This window comes from Dermacentor silvarum, chromosome 3 (assembly GCF_013339745.2).
Source record: "Dermacentor silvarum isolate Dsil-2018 chromosome 3, BIME_Dsil_1.4, whole genome shotgun sequence".
NCBI classification, from domain to species: domain Eukaryota; kingdom Metazoa; phylum Arthropoda; class Arachnida; order Ixodida; family Ixodidae; genus Dermacentor; species Dermacentor silvarum.
The window spans coordinates 180,350,287-180,374,641 of record NC_051156.1 but is presented as its reverse complement, the minus strand read 5'-3'; the positions used below and the strand labels follow the sequence as shown (position 1 = coordinate 180,374,641).

General features: G+C 43.5%; 1 protein-coding gene across 1 annotated transcript in view; it reads left to right on the top strand.

Moving 5' to 3' along the window:
- Positions 1-20,679, top strand: part of LOC119446165 (replication factor C subunit 1) — a 45,678-nt gene extending 24,999 nt beyond the window's left edge. The window contains exons 18-23 of the mRNA XM_049663954.1: positions 2,416-2,511; positions 6,154-6,252; positions 10,733-10,887; positions 11,829-12,092; positions 14,826-15,039; positions 17,010-20,679. Coding sequence (XP_049519911.1) covers positions 2,416-2,511; positions 6,154-6,252; positions 10,733-10,887; positions 11,829-12,092; positions 14,826-15,039; positions 17,010-17,213 — 1,032 coding nt within the window. The 3' untranslated portion in view covers positions 17,214-20,679. The remainder of the gene's footprint in view (positions 1-2,415; positions 2,512-6,153; positions 6,253-10,732; positions 10,888-11,828; positions 12,093-14,825; positions 15,040-17,009) is intronic.
- Positions 20,680-24,355: the final 3,676 nt, after the last annotated feature.

Sequence of the window (24,355 nt, the reverse complement as noted above, 5' to 3'; positions counted from 1 at the left end):
TAAGTAACCACTGTTAATCATAGCTGTGAGCTTTGTTTTGTAGGGAAAATTTTTAAAGTTAGAAAATAATCTTTGTTTTTAAGTTGATTTCAGGCATGCCGTAACTCTTGCTCCCAGTAAATGTGACCTGTATGCTGCTCCATCAGTTCACAAGCATTCTCTCACTTGTGAACTTCATCTAACTATAGTTATTACTTTTTGTTAATTGCTTTTAACAGTGGAGCTGTTTAAGCCAGCCGTAAGTTGTGCTGCAAGCCGCAAACATCGCTGAGCGATGAGTCACCTGGGTTGCCTAGCAACCACCTCGCGGAGCGCGTGTGCTTCGCCTCCTCTCCATGCCGTACACATGTTGCCGTGACATGGGACGTTAAGGAGAGGGAAGGAGAGCATGCGCGCAGCGCGCACTATGCTCAGAGGAGGGAAAGAGAAAATGTGAGAGAGAGAGAAAGAAATTGTAGCAGCACCAATGAGGCAACGCGGAGAGCCGCTGCTGCCGACGCCGCCCGCGTTTCCCTATGTCCCCGCGTTCACGGCAAACGCGCATGGTATCCGTGATTGCAGCAGGCGCCTCTGGCGTCGGCTCAGCAGGTTTTGACCAGCCACGCCCCGGCAAGTGTGGAGGAGCAGCTTGGCCGTGACGTACTGGGGAGATAAAGCTCGGAGCTGCCGCGACAGCAGCAGAACTCTCGTTGACTCTGTGGCGAGTACATGTACCCTTGACATGGGACGACCAAAGATCTGGACACCCGAAGAAGAAGCCACTCATCTTAAAGTGCTTCGTGCGGCCAAGCAAGAATCTGCATGGCGGCGGCGAGCCGATTTGGAATACCGTGCCTAGCAGCACTTAGCATTTCCTAGCAAAACTTGGCCAAGCCTAGTAAAACCTGGAAGAAAAGCTAGGTCGATCACCAGCTCCGCTGTTTACCCCAACCTTGCACCACTAGTGCAAGCTGCCTACATTTCTTTTTCTTTTTTTGATCCAGTCCAGTTGTCCAGCTTTTTCAGACTCCCTAGGGACCTCGAAAATTTCCAACGTATTGGGCAGGCTGCAAAAAAAAAAATGCATGTAAAAAACGCTCCATTGTATAAGTATTTCTCGAATAGCGGGATTGAAGGACGACGTGGCAGACCATCATAACTCTTCCATTGGTTCATTGAGATGGCTTTGAAAAGAGCTGTTGAAAAAAAATACCATAAATGCTGACAGCTTATAGGGCCATCAAAGTAGCTGGCACTATCTTCAACTGTGGTCAATGCCACTCGGAACGCTGCCTTTTACTATCCTACTGCCTTGAAAAAAAAACTTAAATTCGCCTTTGTACCACGTTCTGTTCACACACAATAATGTCTGCTAGAGTTTCCACTAGGATCATGTCATCACTGTAGATGGATGGCAGCACCATCAGCAGCACGTTCTTGGGCTTGTCAGGTAATTATGCACAGAGGTCGAGCTTGTTAATAGTATTCGTAAATCATTTAAATGTTATCTCAGTGGGAATCGCAACACCAGCGGCTCGCAAGTCGTTGATCACAATGTCCGTGGAAGGGGGCTGATCAGGCATGCTGTCATCTTCGGATGAGATCGCTGTGCCAGTGCAGAAGTATCAAGTGTGAAGCTCACATGGGGAAAACAGCTCCGAAGAGTGTCTTGTCACCGCCTTCCATGCGTCTGAAGGTATGCTGACAACAGACCTGAGATCACCATTACAACTTTTGCCCCTTCCAAGATCTTCACCTTATTTTTCAGAAAATCCGAAATCATCTACGTGTATGTGTCGAACTTATTCTCACAGTGGCTTGTGACCGGCTGCTCTCAACTTGCGTGATGTAGGCATCCTTCTTTTCCATTAACTTAAGTAGGGCTTTCTGCTGTTCGAAGCCATCAGCGATGACGAAGGTGGAGTCAGTGTCATTGCTGACAGCGGTGAATCCCTACAATGAAAAACGGCACCGAACAGCAGGAAGCTTGTTGGCGTACGTCGAAGCAGCTACGTCTAGCATTACAGCGCACATGACAGCACAAAAAGACCACACGGCCACGCACTAAACACCATGTGGCCAAACACAAATGACTACAGTGGGCACAGAGGCTCTGCCAGCCGGACACGGAAGAAGGCAAAAAGCAGCTGCTCATCTTGTGCTTTTACGTTTTCACATTCTTGGGCTCAGTTCATTTCCCTATTCAACAATGTCTTCTAGTTAGCCTAAAAATAAGTTCTATAACATGTTCTATCGGATCGGTGTCAATGCATTTCTTTATGTTTACTCTTTGAAATTGTTGTGTCACGATGGTGCAGTGTTAACTAGAAATCACAAGGCTTGCACTTGGTTACCATCACTGTTTTGCCCAATGTTCGCAGATATAGGGAATTTCCAACGACTGTAAATTTGTTCATGTTTTGTTCACATTGACAGGCTGCGCTGATGTCCATCGCATGCAAGGAAGGTCTTTCTATCAGCCCCGCCATTGTACAAGAGATTGTCATGGCCTCCAACCAGGATGTGCGGCAAGTAAGTCAAGTTTTTCTGTTATATTTCCCTACACTTAAGAATGTGTACAGTTGTTGGCCGATAATTCGGGCACCAATAATTCGGACTGGCTTGATTATTTGGACAGCTCCGCGGCACCGCCATTAGCCCCATAGACTAAATGTATGAGGAAGACTGAAATTTCGGACACCTTACAACACGTCTTGCGATAATTCTGGCTGCACAGCTGCGTGTTAATTTGGCCACAGAGTTGGGTAGAAATAGATATATGTTTGTCATGATGCATCGCCAGCATGGTCGTCGGCCATGTTGCCAGTGCCTCTTAGAAACCGAAACTACTGAAGCTTTGTTGATCTAGAAGTTGCGAATGAGAATTTCGTGCGTGCATTGACTGTACTTTTGTCTGTCGAGCGACAGCGTGACCATGACAATGGTCGAGATACAGGCCACGATTTTGTAGCACACTGAACCCAATAGCGAAACGGCGTCTGCTGTTTGCCATCGGCGCCCACCGCGATCGACCAGCACAGCACCAACGATGGCTACGTGTGGGGTGGTTGTCGAGTCACATGTCGCGCGATCCACGCTTTCATCTGTCTCGCAGATTGACCTTACGGTAATCCACCTGCTGTAAAAATGTGAAAGCCCTTCTGTATATTAGGGAAAAACTGGAAAGCAAAACTTACTATGCAATAAAAGATTGCCACAAAACACAGGCCTACTATTAAACTAAAAACTTCATTGGTGTTTAGTACAGCAGAACGTCAATAATTCTTTAGCTTTAGAGGGAAAAAGCACTTGATTGTATTCAACAGGTATTATATTGATTTAAAAAATTATATATTTTTCAGACCTTCATATTCTAGAACTGAGCTATAATCATTCCTGGCATGCTAATTTGGAGTTCCCTTTATTAAGGGTAGACCATACTGTATATCTTGATTTCTATGTTGCTAAGTCACTGATAGCTTGCTACATTCTAGGAGACCCCTGAACATGTGCAGCACCGAGTTTTCTTGCCCTAAATTTGTAAGCATTAAGTATTAAATGCGAAGCATTTCTTGGCGAACATTAGCTACTTTGAGAGTATCTGTCTATCTAGCCGCCTACGGTCTTTGTGCTCTCATGATCGTTTCGTTAACTTGGTATGTACCAAAATTGGCACACTATGACAAGAGTATATGACGAACATAATGATATGTCATGACATGCGTGTCATGTAGGTCATGAAACAGCTGCCTACGCCTAGGTGCTCTCATGGTCATTTCGTTAACTTGGTAGGTACCAAAATTGGCATAGTATGACAGGAGTGTATGACAAACATAAGTCATAGGTCATGACATGCGTGTCATGTAGGTCATGACAATGACCCAGCTAAAAAGATTAACACTTAAAAACCACTGAAATGTGTTCGGACGTGGGTACTAAGTGAAGGAAACAGTAAAGGGTGGCGGTAAAAGTCATGAGCATGATTCAGCAAAAATGACAATGACTCAGCAAAAAATGATTAGCACTCAAAACCCACAGGAATGAGTTCTGGCGTGGATATTAAGTGAAGGAAACAGTAAAGGATGGTGGTAGAAGTCCTAGTTATGACCATGACTGTGCAAAAATGACAATGACTCAGTGAAAAAAGATTAACACTCAGAAACCACTGAAATGGGTTCGGACGTGGGTGCTAAGTGAAGGAAGCACTAAAGGATGATAGTAGAAGTCATAGTCATGACCATGACTGAGCAAAAATGACAATGGCTCAGCAAAAAAAGATTAACACTCAAAGGCCACTAAAAGGGGTGGGTAAGTGAAAGAAACACTAAAGGATGATGGTAGAAGTCAGTCATGACCCAGACTGAGCAAAAATGACAATGACTCAGCAAAAAAAGATTAATACTCATAATCCACTGAAATGGGTTCGGATGTGGGTAATAAGTGAAGGAAACACTAACCGCCATATTCAGAAATGCAACTTAGCTTGAAGCCCATGCTTGACTTGATTTAAAGGACGCCTGGCGTGAACATGCCATGGACACTCATTACATTTGCTTCGGCACGTTCACAATAGGCACGTTCGGCACGTTCACTTAACTCAAGTCAAGCACGGACTTGAAGCGAAGTTGCATTTCTGAATATGGGGGTAAAGAATGTTAGTAGAAGTCATAGTCATGAGCATTACTCAGCAAAAACGTCAATGACTCAGCTAAAAAAGATTAACACTCAAAAGCCACTGAAATGGGTTGTAACGTGGGTACTAAGTAAAGGAAACACTAAAGGATGATGGTAGAAGTCATAGTCATGATCATGATTGGGAAAAAATGACTGACTCAGCGAAAAAGAGACACCCCAAAACCAAAAGAATTGGTTCGGATGTGGTACAAAGTGAAGGAAAAGCTAAAGATTGATGGTCGAAGTCACAGTCATGAGCATGACTAAGGCTTTCGCCTTAATATCTCTTAGGTGTAGCTAAAAAGACTCCTGAGGACTCATGAGAGGAATGTCATGACATGCGTGTCATGTAGGTCATGAAAGTGCTGCGTATGTCTGTGCACTCATGGTCATTTCGTTAACATGGTAGGCGCCCCGGGGCGTGCCCTGCTTCGCATAACATTGATTCCTACAGGGCGTGGGATCTGCCGGAATTTTTTTTTTTTAACATTTTCTGTTATTCGATAATTCGATATTTGATTCGATATATGGCTTCTGAATACTGAATTCTCATGAAGCGTGGTCACATAGCCTTATGCTGAAGGTGTGTAGTGGCCTTAGTGTGTAGTGGCCTTTGCAACCTGCACAGTGATATATTAAATTAGAATTGCCGTGGCTTAACAAAGCAGAAATCTATATTTAGTTCTCACAACTTGTGTGCTGGAAATTTTTGTGGCTGGCTGTACCTGCTGTTGATAGGATTTGTGCTAACTTTGCCAGTTCCTGTAAAATCATTGCATTTCAAGTAGAATATAATACGCATTCTTTGGATGTAGACACAATTGGCAGTTTATTGGCAGTGTTTAAATTTTGCTTGCGTTGGTGTCTCGCAGTCTACCACGGTTTAGAAGAACTTGTTGTTGGGCGAGTTGGTACATATTAGCGGACATCGTTTAACTGCTCGAAAAAAACGGGCCACAGAGACACCATGGAACAAGGATGGGCGCAGTCCTTGTTCAGAAGAACAAGGACTGCACCCGTTTTCAGCAGTTTTTTTTTTTTTTTTTCTTTTTTTCCGCGCAAAAAATCTACCACGGTACAGGGATGGGGGAATAGGTGAAGGTCAGGCTGCCTGCCTCGCCCATTTTCCCGTGCTCTTCTGTTCAATGCATTGCGATGAAAAATAAAAAAAGACATTATTTGAAGTTTAGCTAGCACATGAAATGCTGTCAAGTTTCGCGTCATTCCATTTGAGGTCATTCTTGTGTGATGTGTGTACAAATTAATATACGCAGACAGATGGATGAACAGAATAACAGACTTCTTGATGGTTTTCTTGCTATCCTCAGTGCATAAAACTAAAAGTTTGGTTTTCTTAGACTTCTATGCAGGGCACAGGCAAAACAAATTTTGTGTTTTTAGGTTGTTGCCTTCTTACCTGTTTCCACTTTTCTCATTGTTGTATTATTGTTGTTATTATTAAACGAATGTTCTCGGCCAAAATGGCAATTTTGCTTTTAGGCACTGCACAACCTCTCACTTTGGAGTTCCCGAGCAAAGAGCATGAGTGTGGCACAGGTGAAGGCTGATGCTGGCAAGGGTACCAAGGACATCAAAATGGTGAGGCCATCCGTAATTTTGAAATCCTACAACACATTTCTTGGTCATGGCAGCTGTAAGAAACAAATGAGTGCTGGTAGCAAGACTCCTTTAAAATGTTTTCGTAATATATAATAGAACCTTTTTGACACCATCCCGTTTCATACGATTTCCCGATGACACCGTTAGCTATCGAGAACACAAAAGAATGACCCAATGCAGTCGCACTTCTTCAACCAACGTTCAGCACATTGCCAAACTGTGGTCGCCCAATACGTTTTCCGGCTGCTGGATCCCCTATGAACAAGAAAAGGTGAGATCCACGCGTGCGATGGAGATCAATAGGTGCCCGCGTTGGCAGCTTCCCTACTGCACTTGCTCGCTTGTGTCACGTGAAAATGCCAGCATGCACTCAGTTTCCTTTGCTGGTACCAGCAAATCTCCTCACAGGTCATCGCACGTCGAAGTCACAGCTATTGCCTCCAGCCTTATTGCGATAAGCATCTTCACCTATCTGTGTTGCAGCACATGTGGCATAGGGCTGTTGGAAGCGTACTGCGTGTTTTTATTAGGCGATAACCCAAATGCACCTCCGGTTGCTGCTGCAGTCAGCATCAACTGAGCGTCATGTTTCGCTTTCGCACACCATTCGAGGCTCCGCCAGCACGGTGCGCATCGCATCCCGTGCTTCAATGATTCGCATTGTGTTTGTGTCAACTACATTTGAGTCCGCCAAATTTTTAGTGACTGCAGATTGTATGTTTTCCCGGATATTATGTTCTTTCTCACGTTTTTTCCCAAAAGGTATGAACAAGGTTCTACTGTATATATGTTTCATGCGTAGAATATGTGGTTTCTTCTTGGCTGTTTACAGTGAAATGTCCTCTTTTCCTTTTTACTTAGCCATAATTGCCCCTCATAATATAATTAAGCTCTTATTATAATGCAGGTTTTTACAGTGCTTATTGACACCATGGTAATCACACATATTTATAATGTTTCATGAATAATAAACCAGATATAAATAGTTCTTCCGGCTGAACTCCTGATTTGCTTGCACTCAAAATTCGGACAGACATTGCATTTTCATAGCTGCCAACCTTTAGTATCTTATCCTAAAATGCCAGTTTTTAGAGGTTCCTTACGACTGTCGTACTGACGCCACTAATTGTATGATTCTTTTTTTATGTCCTATTTAGGGCATAACTAATCTAAACGTAATGCAAATACGTATAGTTGTCAAGCCATTTATCAGAGCCTGACTTTCCAGACCCGATTGATTATTCGGACCTACAGGCAGCAGTGCGGCAAGTAAAATGGCAGGTCAAATTTTGGCCGCCGTTGCATGGAAATTTCACGGATATATATGATTAACATTGCTGTTTTTCTGTGCTGCGGACATAGAACAGTATGCCTTTTCACAGCGTCTCTACAAAACAGGCAGCCAGTTGTTTTTAATAAACAGTGTGCGTCATGCGTAGAAACCAATCTTTAGTATTTTCAACCAGGTTTTAGTATTTGCTGGCCTCGTTGGTAGTATTTTTTGCATTCTAAGTTTCGCAGGTCTGCTTTTTGCAGTATAGTTGGTTCAATACCATATTTAGATGCAGTGCCTGGTCCATCCAGAATAAATCTGATGTATGCATAAGCTGTGGTGATGCGGACAAAAATATATGACCGGAGCAACAGAATGATGAGGCTGTCTGTCATTGTTATAGCGAAACACTGCTCATGCCCCTTTTTTTGTGTGTGTGTGTTAGTGACAGATCTGCAGTTGGTGTGAACTTGTTCTGCATGTTGGCCAAACGAATGGCTGTGTGCAGATTATGCCATGCCACATTGGTAAATCAAATAGCTAAATTCAACATTGGTGCAATGAGTGCTCCTGAATAAAATGGGGGGTGCCCTCTTCTATAAGCATAGAAGCAGGGTGTTTTCAGTATACCTGCATAAAAGGGCCGAGCCTGCGGTTTAAGAAACGGATGTTTCATGTTCGCCTCCATGCCACGAAACAGCGGTGGCCGATGCTCAAAAGCAAGGCAAGGTTGAAATGTGTGTTGTAAGTACTCGAGCAAGTGGAGGGAAAGGGGTGTTGCCATCACTAAATTATTGAGCCTTTATTGATGAGTGTTGCCTGCAGGCAACATACCAGAAAAAAAAAATTTTATTTTGCTTGCCGAGTTTCAGTATTGAGTACGAAGTTTCTGGCTAAATGTCTTAGGCCAGCACTGAAAGACAGGCAGCAAGCGCCATTTGTTGGTTTAAGCAGGAGACACACGGTAAGATTCGGCGTCCGATCCGACGTGTGGCGCCGCATGCTCCGGCATGCAGCATACGGCGATTCGGGGCACACGGGACGTGCATCCGAACGAGCAAGCGGCACATAAGCTCCGCCCAGATTTTGCGCCAGAGCTTGTACGCTCGGAAGACTTTATATCCTCGTCGATTAATACAAGATAAACAAGTTTGCGCAATGCGGCTTCGCTTTACGCGAACACTGTCACTAAAATTATGTCCTTGCGAACGACAAAAACACTTCACAACGGTGTGTTGTCCACTGACGGCTCCGCTGACAGCCAGTGATAGGGCCGGTAGGCCTAGCTCGGCGGATGCCACGGCCGATGGCTCTTGCGATCGAGCCCAAGCTCGTCGAAGTGCGCTTATTTTTGCCAACACGATTAACACTGTACACGTAGGTTACCCGCAATTAAATACATTTGGATTACTCGACGCCATCGATACGAAGGGCAAGCGTGCAAGCTAACCGAGCAGCCTCGCTCATACGGTCGGTCGGTATCGCATGCTGTCGCATCGCGGCTCCCGGCCGATCTTGCCAGCAGCTGAGTGCTAGTGTACTAGGCGCTGCTTTGCAAAGCAGGCACACGTTCGAGATGATTTTACCAAATTGGTAACTATTTCGCGTCAGAAACGAATTGTAGCAATGCTGTTGCAGCCAGCAAGAAAAAAAAAAGTGGCCAGAAATCGGCTCGTCGACGCCGCCTCTGTGGAGGAAATGTCAGAGAACGTCACTTGCCAGCCGCTCTGTCATTGGCTGCAGTCAAACGACGGTGTGGTTGTCGGATGCGTCGGACGGTGAAAATCTGTCCAGTTTGTCGTAAGCCGGGCATCCAATCCGGCGCTTCAACATGGCAAAACGCCTCGGTTCTGGCTGCCATTCTGGCGCGTCGTATGCCGGGTCAGATGCCGAATCGGACCGTGTGTCTCCCGCTTTATAGCAGGAACGCTGGAGGAAGAAGTTTGGCATGCGACTCACTGTCTTTTGAAAGCATTGTCAGAGGAGATAGGCCGATGCAAGATATTCAGCTGCATTGGTGTCGCACATGAGATGTATAGCAAATGAAATGTACAACAATGGTTCACATATGATGAGATCTGTCTATATAAATTGAAAACGAAGTCTTAGGTGGCTAGAGGTGAAGCCCACTTTCAGTTTCCTGCCTGGGGTTTTCCCCCTATTTCTAAAAAAAAATTATGCAAAATGTTTATTTTTTATTTCATTTTTGTTGGTTATGCTTATTCTTGATGTGTTTTGCACATTGAGATAGAAAATAAACATTTTTTTCTGGCTATTTATAGGTCTCTTAAAGGGTTGAAGCACCGCAAGCGTTGTGGGACGATGTGGGCTTCATTCCCTTCAGCAACACACTCTTTATTTCTCCACTTTCATTCTTCCCTTTAGTTTCTTTATCTCTAACATGCAAAAACACACATTACGTTAAACTTTCCTTTGCTGTAGAGCACTTCATGATTTCCCCATGCAGTGACTGGTGGCTTCTTTGGTAGCTGCTTTTTAAGTCAAATCAAGTCCTTCAGTTCCTGCGTGTTCTTTCTGTTAATCATATCTTGAGCACTTCTTAAGAACAGTCCAAGGAGTGCTGCAACTTAAAGGAGTATGCTGGCACAAATATTTGTGAAAGTGTAGAAACTCTACATGTCATATTGAAGTATAATTAAGCGCAATTTTTGTACTCTCGCATTCACACACACACCCGCCACACGCATCCACACAAAAACAACCACACACACAGCGCATCTCGCACGTAAAAGGATGACTGGGAATGTGAAGATTGTGAAATGCTTTTGAGACATTCTCATTTGATGCTGAAGTCAGTCTGGAAATGCTTGACCTCGCATCATTGACCCTATCATGACACAGAGTGAAATTTGCTCATATTGTGTACAAGCTGGCTAGGTATGATGATGTTGCTCATAAAAGAAAATAGAGAGTGCTGCGTGCGTTTATTCTGGCTATGCTCAGCATGTGGCAGCCGTGGCAGTGGGTACTGAAATGAAATCTGGTTCATAGAATAATCAGGCATTATAGTATAAATTATTTAGGGCACTGTGATGCTCGCCAGTATTTTCGGAAGGGGGGGGGGGGGCTATTTAGAGGGCTTGGGCCTTCAAAGAATGCAAAAAAGAAAAGGACAAGTAAAAAATGTCATGTCAGTAATTTAACTGCACTGTCTCTTTCTCCCAGGGACCGTTCGACGTGGTGCGCAAGATCCTGTCGAGCACCGAGGGTGGCCAGTCTATGACACTGAACGAGAAGGCAGCACTCTTCTTTCATGACTACAACATGGTGCCGCTGTTTGTTCAAGACAACTACTTGCACATTCAGCCCTTGGAAGCCAAGTGAGTCTACTTCCTCCTTCTCTTGAGACTGACCAGCGTGGTGCATTTGGCATGCAAACTGTGTGTGTCAACGTTGGTCAGGCTAAGTTACTGACGTGGCCTTGCGCAGTTTCGTTTTGGTGACAGCGTCTACTGGAGGCCAGTAAACTCCACATGGCATAGGTACATTGAAACTGCTCCACCAATCAGTTTCCTATGTTGTGCACAGATTACCAGGTGTTTGAAGTAAATTTTAGTTTTTACGAGGTGCCACCAAGAGTTCCAGGAATTTGAAAAGCACGGGCAAACAGTGTGGTAAACATTTCCGCTGCTAGATGTAGCTAACAGTATGCCTTGCGGATCAGTGTGCTGAACAACTTGCATCTGAGAAGTACTGTTTTGCGAAGTGTTCTTTTGCTATGCAATGTTTCACTGATTTGGCACATTTCTTAGAAACCAATATGGCAGACTTCAAGAAGCAAAGGATTTGTATCAAGTTTTGTTAACTTGGCAAAACTGCGGCAGAAACTCATTGTATGCTAGAGGACGCTTTTGGAGTCGACGCCATGAGCCAAAGTAGGACATTTTTACGGCATGAACGCTTCAATGAGGGTCGAATGTGTGTTGATGAAGATGAACGTTCTGGACACCCGTCAACGAGCACAACCCCGGAAATATTGATGCATGTGCACAACCCCGGGTTTTTCATGCATGTGCAAAAAAGAACTTTGCTCTGCTATAACCAATGCCATGTCAGATCCAACTATTTCGACTTTGTAATATCAGGAGAATACCACACTCTAATAAAGCAGGACCAACCAAAATTTTTATTCATTCATTTTATCCCTGTTTATTATATCAAGATTCAATTGTGTACGATAATCACGATGACTGGCTTGGTGTTGTGGTTTCATTTGCCTTGGATCCACTTAATAACCTGCTCTACTTTCTCCATTGGCCAGGGGTGATCCTAAGAAGCACCTTCGATTGGTCAGCGATGCGGCCGACAGCATCAGCTATGGCGACGTAGTAGAGCGACAGATCCGGCAGCATGGCAACTGGTCCCTGCTCCCCATGCAAGCTTTCTTTGCAAGCGTGATTCCTGGAGAGCTTGTTCGGGGCCACATGCGAGAGATGGTCAGCTTTCCAGCCTGGTTCGGCAAGAACTCCTCCACGACCAAGCGACATCGCCTGCTTCGCGAACTCAAGCATCACACATACACTCGGTGAGGACTTGTGGTGTCGAGTCTAGGGGATATGGCACTGGGCCTAGAACAGCAGCGATCTTCACAGAAAGAAAGCTAGCCTGATTGAATTTTAAGTTACGCAGGCAATTGCCATTTGCCAGGTGTATGTAACTATAATCCTTGCATGTACATCATAACAGGACAATAGGCTTTTGGTATAACTTTGTTAAATTAAGTTTTGACTGCTTAAATTACCCTTTTTTTGTTATACAGTTGAACCCATTTATAACTATATTCAAGTTCCAAGAAAGTTTCATTGTTATAACCGATAATTGATGCAAGAAAAAAAGCAGAGGGGACAAACATCCAAATATTTTAATTAGACAGAAGTAAGTACAGCTGCAGAAGACAAAGATAATCTTCAGTAGCCTGGCAAGGGAACAAGAATTCAGGATCGCCAGTGAACCTCTAGAATCTGTACAGGAGTAAGTTTATCTAGGTCAATTACTCATCGGGGGCCCTGATCATAATAAGGAAATTTAAGAATAAAAATGTGTTGGAATGCATATGGCATGCATTACCAAATCCTGACAGGGAGCTTACTACAGCCATTAAAAAGAAGAGAGTACAATCATTGCATTCTACCGGTGCTAACGTATGGGGCAGAAACTTGGAGGTTAACAAAGAAGCTCGAGAACAAGCTAAGGAACGTGCAAGGAGCGATGGAACGAAAAATGTTAGGCATAACGTTAAGAGACTGGAAGAGAGCGGTGTGGTTCAGAAAGTAAACATGGAGAGCCGATATTCTAGCTAACATTACGAGAAAAATATGGACCTGGGCAGGCCATGTAATGCGTAGAATGGATAAACTGTGGACCATTAGAGTTACAGAATAGGTGCCAAGGGAAGGGAAGCGCAGTCGAGGTCGGAAGAAAATTAGGTGGGGTGATGAAATGGGGAAATTTGCAGGTGCAAGTTAGAATCAGCTAGTGCAAGACGGGGGTAATTGGAGATTGCAGGGAGAGGCCTCTGTCCTGCAGTGGAAATAAAAATAGGCTGAAGATAACCAAGTACCATCGAACCCACTTACAGCATTACCAGTTTCAAAGTTTTAACGATACGACACTCGGATGTAACACTTAGCAGCTGCCGTGAAACCCAGAAAAACAAAAAAGGAAAAAAAAAAACTCAAGCTACCGCACCCACATGCATGCTCCACACCTTTTCCACACCCACCTTTGTGCAGCGCACCCTACACAGCATGCCTTTGTCTTTTTTCCAAGAATTTCGCATTATATATATATATATATATATATATATATACATTTTTTTTTTCGGCAAAGGAGCGTTGTAGCAAGTGCTTAATTTCGACAAAAAACACATCCAGAAGTTGACGGTGCATCAGCTGCTCTTTGTTATATCCAATGTTTTGTTAAAACCTGTATCGCTATAAGTTGGTTCAACTGTAGTACTCTCTGTTTTCTTTTCATGCCTGCTTTGATGTTCATTAGCCAGCCTTTCAAGGTACACAGTTGTGACAATTTGTGGTTGTTGGTACAGTAAAACCTTGTTAATTTGGATTTCACGGGACCGAAAAAAATTTCCGAATGTCGAATTATCGAGGGTGTCGAGGAAACAAAAAACAAATGCTTACTACGTCAACATTCTTTTATTTACTGAATGAATCAGCAAATCCTGTTTTTATTTTGCTCAAAAGCAGTGCGGAAGCTGCAATTCTTGTCATCTCGTGACTGATAAACGCTCGCCGTGGCGAAGGCCTCGCGACTTCCTTCACAGTGCGTCCGCAGTGCGCGTCTTCAACCGAGATATGCTTTGCACTACTGTGTGCACATCCCGATTATTTTTTTGCCAGTGTCGCCAGGTTGCCGCCCATCGCAATGTAGAGTGTTCGTCATCCTCGACAGCTTTGCACTGGGTAAAAACGAAACTGTGTGCCGCAACCGCTGCGGACAAAACCGCGGCCGCTGTGGACGTGATTACAGACGGTGACCTTGCGGTTCTGAAGGCACGTGGCCGATGCATGCACTGAGTGAAAACGAAACTACTGTTTGCCGCAACCACTTCGGGCGAAACCACGGCCACTATCGATGCGATCATGGATGGTGACTACGCAGTCACGAAGGCACGCGATCAACCTGGTGCTATGCGCGACGGTAAACACAAGAGTAAAGGCTTAAAGGCACGGATAGGCATGAAGCGTTCTGGTGTTGCTGTCATTTACGTACGATTTCCGCTGATGACTATGGCAATGTGAACTTCGCCGCTTCGTTTCAGTGGACGCTAACACCGCTTTTGCTTATTTGCGCTTGCGCTCCGCGCTCACCGAGCTCTGGGAGTTGTCCGAATTAACGAGACTTTCATTGCTTTAAATAATGCATACGCCTGTCAAGACCAAAGGACGAGTCTGAATTATCCGATTTTCTGAATTAACGAGGTTACTGTATGCCATTTATAAGATGATGTCTGTAGTGCTGGTATTTTGGGAAGACGAGGAAGAATACTAGAGACAGACTGAGACAGAAGCGCAGCATATTCTTCCATTTATTCAACATCAGTTCATCCACCTTGTCTTTTGATTTTGCATTTACAATAGTCCCAAAATGTACCGATGCATGTCAAGCTCTTTTGATCCGTACATGGCATGATTTAAAAGTTTTACACATTCTGGTGGGAATGGACTAACAGAAGCCAGTGGAGCTTGTATTTGATTCCATTTGAAACCAGTCACATTCCTGTTTTATCATGATGCAGAGTATCTGCTGACCGCACACAACTGTCCATGGACTATGTGGGTCCCTTGCTAGACTCGCTGACCAAGCCGCTGATCGACAAAGGTGCGGACGGTGTGCCAAGTGCTGTGCGCCGCATGCACCACTACTACCTGCAGCGAGCCGACCTGGACAACCTTTGTGATCTGGCTTTGTGGCCGGGCATGGGTGACCCCATGGGACGCATTGACTCTAAGGTATGACTATAAAGCAGCTGCACGTGTGCCTGCAAATATGTAGCCCAATTTTATACCCTTTCAATACATCGTCTTGGGACTCTAAGGGGAAACATTATTTATTTATTTACAGGATACTGCCAGCCTTAGTCTTAGGCCTTGGGCAAGAGTGGGCAGTGCGATATACAGATGAAAAAAAGAAATGAACAGCAAAAAAACATTACAAGAATTCAATACATTGCAGTAGACATATTCCCTGATCCGCACGAGCTGTACAGAACATTCCAACGAAAAAGCTTTACAAAATTTCAATATATTTTAGAATACAGATATTCCCTGAACCGCACGAGCCATACAGAGAATATTGATAACAAGGTGTATAATAACAAGTTGGATAACAAATAACAAGTGTTGATAACAAGGGGGATAAAAAAAACAAAAACGTTGTATTCATACTCGTTTGCTGAAAGACATCGTGCATTTTCGGGCGGTTGAGCGGCAAAAATCTACAAAGAATGACAAGCAAGCGAACAAAGGACTTGCGTGTAATTTAAATCAAAAAGAAAAATTACATTTTACATACATATATACACATACATATAACATCACGTCTACATGCTACACAGCATGTTGCAGAATGACTGTACGGTCGGGCATTCCATTGTACTGGTGGAGAGTGCATTCCACTCACCTATCGTCCAAGGAAAAAAACGAGTTAAGAAAACGATTTAAGCTGTATTAGTAAATGACTCTTCTACAACCCCACTAAGCCACTCTTACTGCAAGAAGAGGCTTGGTAAACCAGAAAAGGCGCGAAAATGAGAGATAGGTGGAGATGCTGCCATGAAGTTTCCGCACCAGCTTTCCAGGGTGTCATGGATTTTGTGGACGCCAGAAAGCTAGCTACATTACATAACCTTCGTAATTGCTTCGGCTACCTGGATGGAGGTTGTCTAAAAGGACGACAACCCACCAGAGCACAAATCTACAGGTGGTTTGGCGCTTTACCCACCTGTTGGTAAAGCACCAACAGAAGCAGTAAAGAATTTCAGTCCAAGCTTACATTACTCCTTTTAACCTAATGTCATGGTTACCGCAATGCTAGGTTCTGTTCCCTCAATATTGTATGCAACATTGTCATCTTAAAAGAAACTCCAAAGAATAACCATTGAGTGACTTCAAGGTAATGAGAAACAAAAGTGATTTTGATGAAAGCAAATGTATGTGTTCAACTTTTCAGCAATGTGACTACGCTACAGTGAACTAATATGGCTTACTAACTTGAACGCGTACTGTCGAACCCACTTAGTATAACAATATTCAAATGCCACGTAAATTCCACTGTTATAACCGGGTTGCAGGAGAAAAATCAAACTGGGGGGGATGGCAGAGCTGTTGTGAGAAACCTATGATGGCGGGGGGGTCGTTGCCCCTCCCAACCACCTTCCTCCATCCGGCTGCTGATTGTGTTGACTCGTTTATTTGTTTTACTCTGCTTCCTGCGTGCTCCGATTGCGTGTAACAAGCCGCAGCTGTCGGCATTCATGAATGACACTGCTATAACAAATGCAAAGGGGGGTCCACGGGCGGCAAGTGACAAGTGACATGCGAGCTCTTCCAAGACATCGCTTTGGTGGCCTCAAAAGCGACCTTTTAAAAAATGCGAGAAGGTTGCCACGGCAGCCTCTCGGCTTCAGAAATACAGAAGAAACGCTGGGGCAAGATCGCCATAAGCATCTCGCCTCGTACTTCTCACTGACTTTCACGAGAAAACCCCCATGTCCGTCAGCCTTGCTTGCTTTATGCGAAGCTTGCCAACATCCTTCTCCAAGGCATCCAGGTGCTTCACATTGTGCAGCGGAAGGTCCCTCGCAAAAGCAAACCCCTTAAGGGACTATTCTGCTGCTATCAAAGTACTGCTTCGATAGCCCTTCATAATTTTCTTCCTTCTTTTCTGTCCCATTTTCTTAATTCTTCGTTGTTGGTTTCAGGTAAAAGCTGCACTGACACGTTCCCTGAATAAGGAGGCCTTCATGATGCCTTATGCCACTGGCGACTTCGTCAAAAAGAAGGCCAAGAAAGGTGCAGGCAAAGCTGGGAAACTGGCGGCATCACAGGGCGACGAGGAAAATCCTGAAGAAGAAGCAGAGGAAGAAGACGACGAGCCCGACCCAACCCTTGTTGATTACGAGTAGATTGCAATCTTGTTTTTGAAATCTGGTTGCATTATTTTGTGCTTTTGTTTGTGGATTGACTGCCACATGTTCACAACGCTTGTCACCATTGCAAAGCTATCATGTGAAATGCTCTGTGATAACATTGTATGGAGCCTTGCACTTCCTAACATTTCGACTACTACTACCTCAGCAGCTCTCCTTTGTGTGTGCACAGCAAGGGTAGTCAAAGTCATTGCAGTGTTCACTGGACATGTTGCTTTTTGAAAGCGATCATATTGTTTGCTTGGAAAGTGTACTACCAGAAATTCGTGCTTTCACGGCAGCAATCGGGGCTGGTTGGTCATACATTGTCAACTCGTGGGCGTGCTATCCCGAAACACGAAACTTAGTGATTGTGCACACACCGAGTGCAGTTGTCTCAGGTTTCCTCTCATTGTGTTTTGTGCGTCAAGTTGGTGTACCTGCAGTCAACATCTGATATTCATGACTTGCCTGAATAGAGTCTTGCATCTTCTATTGTTTTGACTGGGTGGGGTAACTCCTTTCGGCCTGCGCAGTGGAAGCGGTTGTGCTGCTCCTCCACAAACGATGTAGACTCTGGCTTACAATTGCGAATGACAGAACGTTCTGTTCGAAAATGGCTAAAATTCTGTTGTTGCTAGATTATCTTACAGTTGAGACAAATTCCAGCTTATCTAAAAGTAATATTCGGCTGCTCACGGAAGTTATAACGGAAGTGCTCATCATGGGAAGCCACAGATAGCTGTATTTTCTTGCAGCCTAACACTCGACATGTGTAACCTGTGTACTGCATCTTGCAATCACAAGGTTCATGCTGAAACTGCAAAGAAGTCGAGTTTTACTCTAAGACTGTCGTGTTCAAAAAAAGTATCTCTAAAACACAGTGAGTTCAGTTATCCCAAGAATAGCTGGCTTCTGAGCTCCTTGTTTACTCGTGCACGATGAACTCAGCAGATTGTGTGGAAGGGAAGGACAGTATAGAATGGCAATTGGATGTCTAAACATGCCAGCGTAATCAATGTTCAAAACAAACAAACGAAATAAAACACTCAATGTCTAAGCATTCAATTGCTAGCAATCAAATGCGCCATTATTCAGTTGCTCATCAGCAAAGTGTCGTATCCATTCCCTCCTGCTGTCCCTGTCTGTGTCATTTACAGAATTTTCATCAAGCACTAATCGTCTCCTTTATACTTGGGAGTATGCCATCCTTTCCATTGATAGGGCCGACAGGCACAATGAAACAATCTGCATGCAAATACTGTACTAAACAGCATTAATTTATGTGCCACACATGCTGAATGATAAGGAAAACTTGATTTTTGCAAATAATGATGTATGAATGTGCACTACTAAGTGAGATCTCATCTCGGTAGCACTGTATATATATTCACATCACATGATGACGCTGAAATCAGTTTTATGCTCTGATGGCCTCCTTCAGTAAGGCCTTCATGACTTTGATAGTGCTCTGGGCCTCAGTGGACAGTAGTGCACGTAACTAATATATACTGTTTATTCAGACTTGCAGGGCCACTTTGAAGACATTCTGCCTCTTCACACCTGTTCAGTAATGAGTCATTTTGTTATAACCCCCTCCCCCTCTTTTACATTTGATACACTTCAGTGGTGTTTATGATTAAAGTTTTCATAATGTGCCTCACACAGAAACCTTGCACACAAGTTTGCATGGTAGTTATTGTGCCCTAGATGCATAGACAAACACAAATGATTCATCAAGCTAAGAAATCACCAGCATAAATGGCTGCAAGATATTAGTTGGGTTTCTGATAGTTAAGCATATCAGATGCAGGTGAATGAAAGAATGCCACGTCTGACATATGAAAGCCGCAGAGAAAGGAGTAGGCATCTGGAAGTAAAAATGTGCTTTGAAGAAGTGCCCTACCAAACAGAAATGGCTAAGCCTGCCAAAGATGATCAAAAAGCAGTAATGCCATGTTAGAAACCTATTGAAGCAGAGTTGCTACACTACATTATGACATTAATGCTGCATATGATGGCATGTTAAAGTTCAATAGCTTTATGAAACGTCTGGAAAAAGTATGTTATAATTGTAGCGTCATGTTGCAACAAGGTATCTTATAACAGTGCTAGCCGGTCGTGGTTGTAATACCATGACTGATTATTTTAGCGTGAGATCTGGATATTGCTGTGTGCTGTGCATATACATATACGCACACTTACTAGTGCTAATTATATTTTCCCTGTCATAGCCTATGTAACTTTGCACAGATATTGCTTTTGCAGTATTATGCAGACAAAAAGAGACCCAGCTTGGAATATCAAAAGGTCTCTTAAAGTGCACCTTCGAAACAGATTCACTGATTGGGTAGACTAACAACCCAATGTCGTGCCGCAATTGCAGCGAATCGTGAACATTTCAATTTTTTTTATTATTATTATTCAATCAAACCAAAATTTGTTGATTTTGCAAGCATTAAAAAAAAATTTACAATTGTGCTTAATTTGTTTCCTGGTTGGGTCCTACATTTGTGTTCAGCAAGGTTCTGCTTGATCGGCTAGCAATTAGAGTACAGTTAAAACTCGTACTATAATGAACTAAACCTAGAATCGTTCTTGTGTATATGAGCATTTAACAAATATATGCTTATAATGAATATCTGATATAACAAAAGTATTTTTGTGTTGGATGTGACTGTGTTATAATAAGGTTTGACTGTACACATTTCTGGATTTGTTAATGCTTTTCTGGAAGCACGTATGTGGAATAATTGTTTCACTAGTGAATATGAGACACTTTCTTTCCTGAAATATTTGATGCATGTGCAAACTTTGGTACCTCCTGCTCGGTGTATGTCTATGTGTATTATGCATTTGAGTGGTGTACCATTGCATACTATGCTTTTTTCGTGATTTGGCAGCTGGCCCTTAATGCCTCCATTAACATTTTCGCACTAAAACTCGACGTCTAATGCTTCATATTGGAGGTACATGTGTAGAAAATAAATACATTAGTTGGAGAGATTGTTTTACCTCTCATGGGATGGAAGATTTTCTTTATTATTATTATTTTCTTTTTTAAAGGAGATGCTGGAAGAGAGCTCAAGACTTGAAAATAATATCGTTATTTGGTCAGTAATGGAAGCAGCAATGTGAAATTATTGTCATTTCTCCATTTATTTGCTTCTATGCCCTTATAGCATGCTTTCAAAAACCAATGCCTACACTGCCCTTCATGAGCTGATCACATAAGAGGTGGTCATAGCCACTGCTAAAGTTGCTTACCTACCATCATTTCAGGGGAAAAACCTGCCTTCATTTGGTTGTATACAAGGCTTTATACAAACATGTACACATTTTTTTGCCTGTGCTCGTTGACATTTATTTCAAAATCCGGAGAATGGCTACCTCTGAAGCTGAGGGCTAATTTTTGTGTCGCAGTGGTCATTTGTATTGCGAATAAACAACTATTTTAAAACCTGCCTAGGTTATGACTACTTTGATTTTTTTCTTGGCATTTTTTCCTGCTTGTATTTGCTAGTATATCATTTTAGCCAAGCACAGTAAGTCAAGGTCCGAGTGCAAAAATCCTGTTAATACAGCAGTAAATTATTACCTACTAGGATGGCTGCCGAACTTAATTGTAAGATGTATTTCAGTAAAGCTGAAGTGGTCTCGAAGTGCCTACAAGACATTCTTTGTGCTTTGAAACAAAGGCATGGTAATGCAGCTAGAGCACAGAGGCATTAGAAGAAAAAGTTACATGCTGTTGTTTCTGCAACTTACTTTAACCCTTTCAGATGCCAATTAGTTCGGTTGATTGAAAACTTACTTTCACCGCATTTCTTACATCTTCAGAATCATAAAAAGCTTAGAGCTGCAGAATAAGTTTTCAGTTCTTATTAAGTTTTGTCAAGTTTACAGAATGTGGACTCCATGCAAAAGCGCTGCAGGAACATCAGATATGTGAACATGAGCTATATTTCATGTCTACCAGGCTTGAAAAGCACCTATCCAGCCACTTGAAAATTATGACTGGCGCAACACATTGTGAAAAACAATGAAAGAAGCGAACCTGCTGCATACAATGACACACTCATACCAAGCAAAATACCCAACCACCTACCTTCATACTCGTTTGACTAAATCAATTTGCCTGTGTAATCCAAACTTGCAGCACTATTTGAATCAGAAGCGTTCTACAAGATGTAGAAGACACATTTTAAATATTGCTGCTTTAATCAATGCTTTTGTTCTTGATGCACTATCTTGGTATACACAATTGTGTACATAGCATCTGAAATGGTTAATTGGAAACAGCACTGGCCTGCAGCTTGGGGCAGCCCATTTGTTTTAGAAACTTGTGACTAGGATGATATGCATCTGCTAAATCTTGTCGGCGACACGCAAGTGGTAATCAACAGTCTTCACTAGCTGTTGTGGCATCCTTGGTGTTGCAGAGGTCTACAGGAAATGCACTCAAGTCGCCAAATAAGCAATTCGAACAGGTAGAAATGAGCAGACGCCTGTGTCTGGTAGCATGACTAAATGCAGCAGTTGCTTTTGTAAGGTGCCAGTGCTGCTTTTTAACGCGATAAGCATTCTTGGGATACTTCGCACACTATCCGGTGTCTATCTTACTGCGTCTCTAACCTTCTTCCCGCCAACCTGGGCCCGCTGGGTAGTCCATGGTCTGATGGGTAGAGTATTGGGTTGCTGTGCTGAGTGAACTGGGTTTGATACCAACCATCAAAACTACTTGGATCACTCCGTATGCAACTACTGAGTATGTGCCTCTCTTCAATGAAACTATGTGACGGCAGCTTGGGTCTAAGTTTCTGCTGCGCTAGGTGTAATCAAGCACGTGCCATATATGTTCAGACAATCTGGTCTGAATAAACGTTCACATATGCGTTGTGCCTTCTTCGTGACAGTGCCCCTACATGCTGCAGCGTGTCCTGAGGGAAGCGCGAGAGGAGCTCGGCTGCATACATGCCTCATACATGATGCGTCTCTGCTTTGGCAATATGTTGTTTTGCTGCTTTGCTTCAATGCGAATTGCATTAACGTCGCCATTCATTATGAGATTGCTCCTGCCGAAATTTTTTCAACGTCTTGACTCATAAAGGTGACGTGAAGAGGCCTAGAAAAATATTTGGCCTTCAACCTTTTCTAGCTAGGCTATTGACATCTAATTTACCCTCCTGTTGCTTTTAAGTTTTCTTTCCCTTTGGGCTTTGACCCTTAAGTTCTGCCTTCCATGCATGCACAAACAGTGCTTATGCAAAAGGTCTTCTTTACCCTCATTTGGTGTTGCCACATGACATCGCATTCAAGGGAAATAAACAGGCCTATCATATGGAAGTACATGTTTCCTAGCACTGTTTGCTATGAAAATAAGCTAACAGAACTCTGAGAATTTTTACAACGGACTTTTCCCAATTGAACTGCGAATTTTCGCAGCTTTTCTCATCGCACTATCGGTAGGGTCTGCCAACACTACATTTTAAGGAATCGAGCTACGTGGCCGTGACCATGACGAATCTTGAATGAAGCGGCTATTCGAATAATGCGGCTTTCTTGTAGCGAGGGAGGAGAAGGGTGATAAACAAAATTCAATAAAAGTGCTTACAAATCTTTTGGATACGCAAGCCTTATTCGAATAAAAATAATATTTTCTGTAGGTTTTGTTTCGTACTTTCTGTATGTAGACCAGCCACCATTTGCTGTTTTCACGGTTCTTTCCCTTTAATTTTAGGCCAAGCTTTATTGACCCTTTTCGCGGAGCAGTTTGTTCTAAAGAAACAAGATGGTGCTTTCGGCGGCACGCCATACGTTGCCTCAGCGACCGCGCACGAATACGAAGCCATTACTGCTTCTACCTTGCTTCTGTGCGATCAGCTGTCGGATCAGCTTTCGCTAACGCACTCTGCTCCATTCATGCTGGTTTGAATCATGTGGATTGAAGACGTGCAGTAGTTGGCTGCAAAAATAGTGACTGGCATATTAAGGAATGTAATGAATATGTGGGGCCAAGTTCGTGGACCGCTGCTGCAACTGTCCGTACATGTTTCCGGCACTTCGAGATGTACGGCTTTCCTCGAGGATACACAAATTTGCTCATCCGCCAGAGTTGTATCGCTAACTTTCTAAGAAAGGGCTTCAGCCCCTGTACGTCAGCAAGAGTGAGTACCGCTTGTTAAACAATGATAACGGGAGTAGCGCCGCTTCCTGTCATAGTACGTTTCGCGCACAGTATCTACACGCATCTACACCAGCCAACCTTACTCCCACTCTTTCGCCAACGTGTCAAGAAAAAGTGAATGGGCGCACACTTGAATACATGCGGACTATATACGCACTAATAAGTGACGGTACTACACCGATAGCGCACGAATGGTCGAAGCTGAATGTTTCGTGACGGTCCACAAGAGTAAGCGAGTTACTAGCAATAATACGCATTTGCTACAAGGTATTACAATGTGCAGAACAGCTACGTTTCAAGCTTTGTGCGCAGCAAGAACAAATCTAACAGAACTGAGCACAGCCACGAGTGATTAGGCAGAAAATGATCAGATAGTGACCGCACCGAGGAACCTTACTGAATCAGAAACGTGACAAGCCGCTGCTTCAAAATATTTGCCAAATAAAGAACGAAGGTCAAAACAGCATAATCCTGATTCATTTCATGAGCAGAAAGTTTAGATAGCTTCTTATAGATATTTAACCCTGCTTTTAGAGCGAGCACCGTATTATACGCTGCTTGCGCCGTTTGGACCTAGCTTAATCAGTTCCGAAAGCGCTTTTGCATCTTCTCTGAAACTGCAGCCAAAGCTTCGTGTCGTCCACCCAGTCACCGTTTACGATATCTCCCCAAATAGATCGTTTGCTAAGCCGCACCGGCGTCATACACGTCCATTCTGAACACGTAGGAGGCCAGTTGAGGCAAGCAGTGGACACGTCACCACATGATCAAACATGGCAGCGCCCACGGGATTGCCGCGAAAAGAGTCAATAGGCTCACAAGTGTCGGTGGTGGTGGTGGTATCACGCTGAAAAGTGGGCCGATCCTGGTGGTAGTGCAGAAAGGGTCCAAGCTCAATGGCACATACCAGAGAGAGAAAGCAAGCAAGAGAGAAAGAAAGAAAATCACCAGC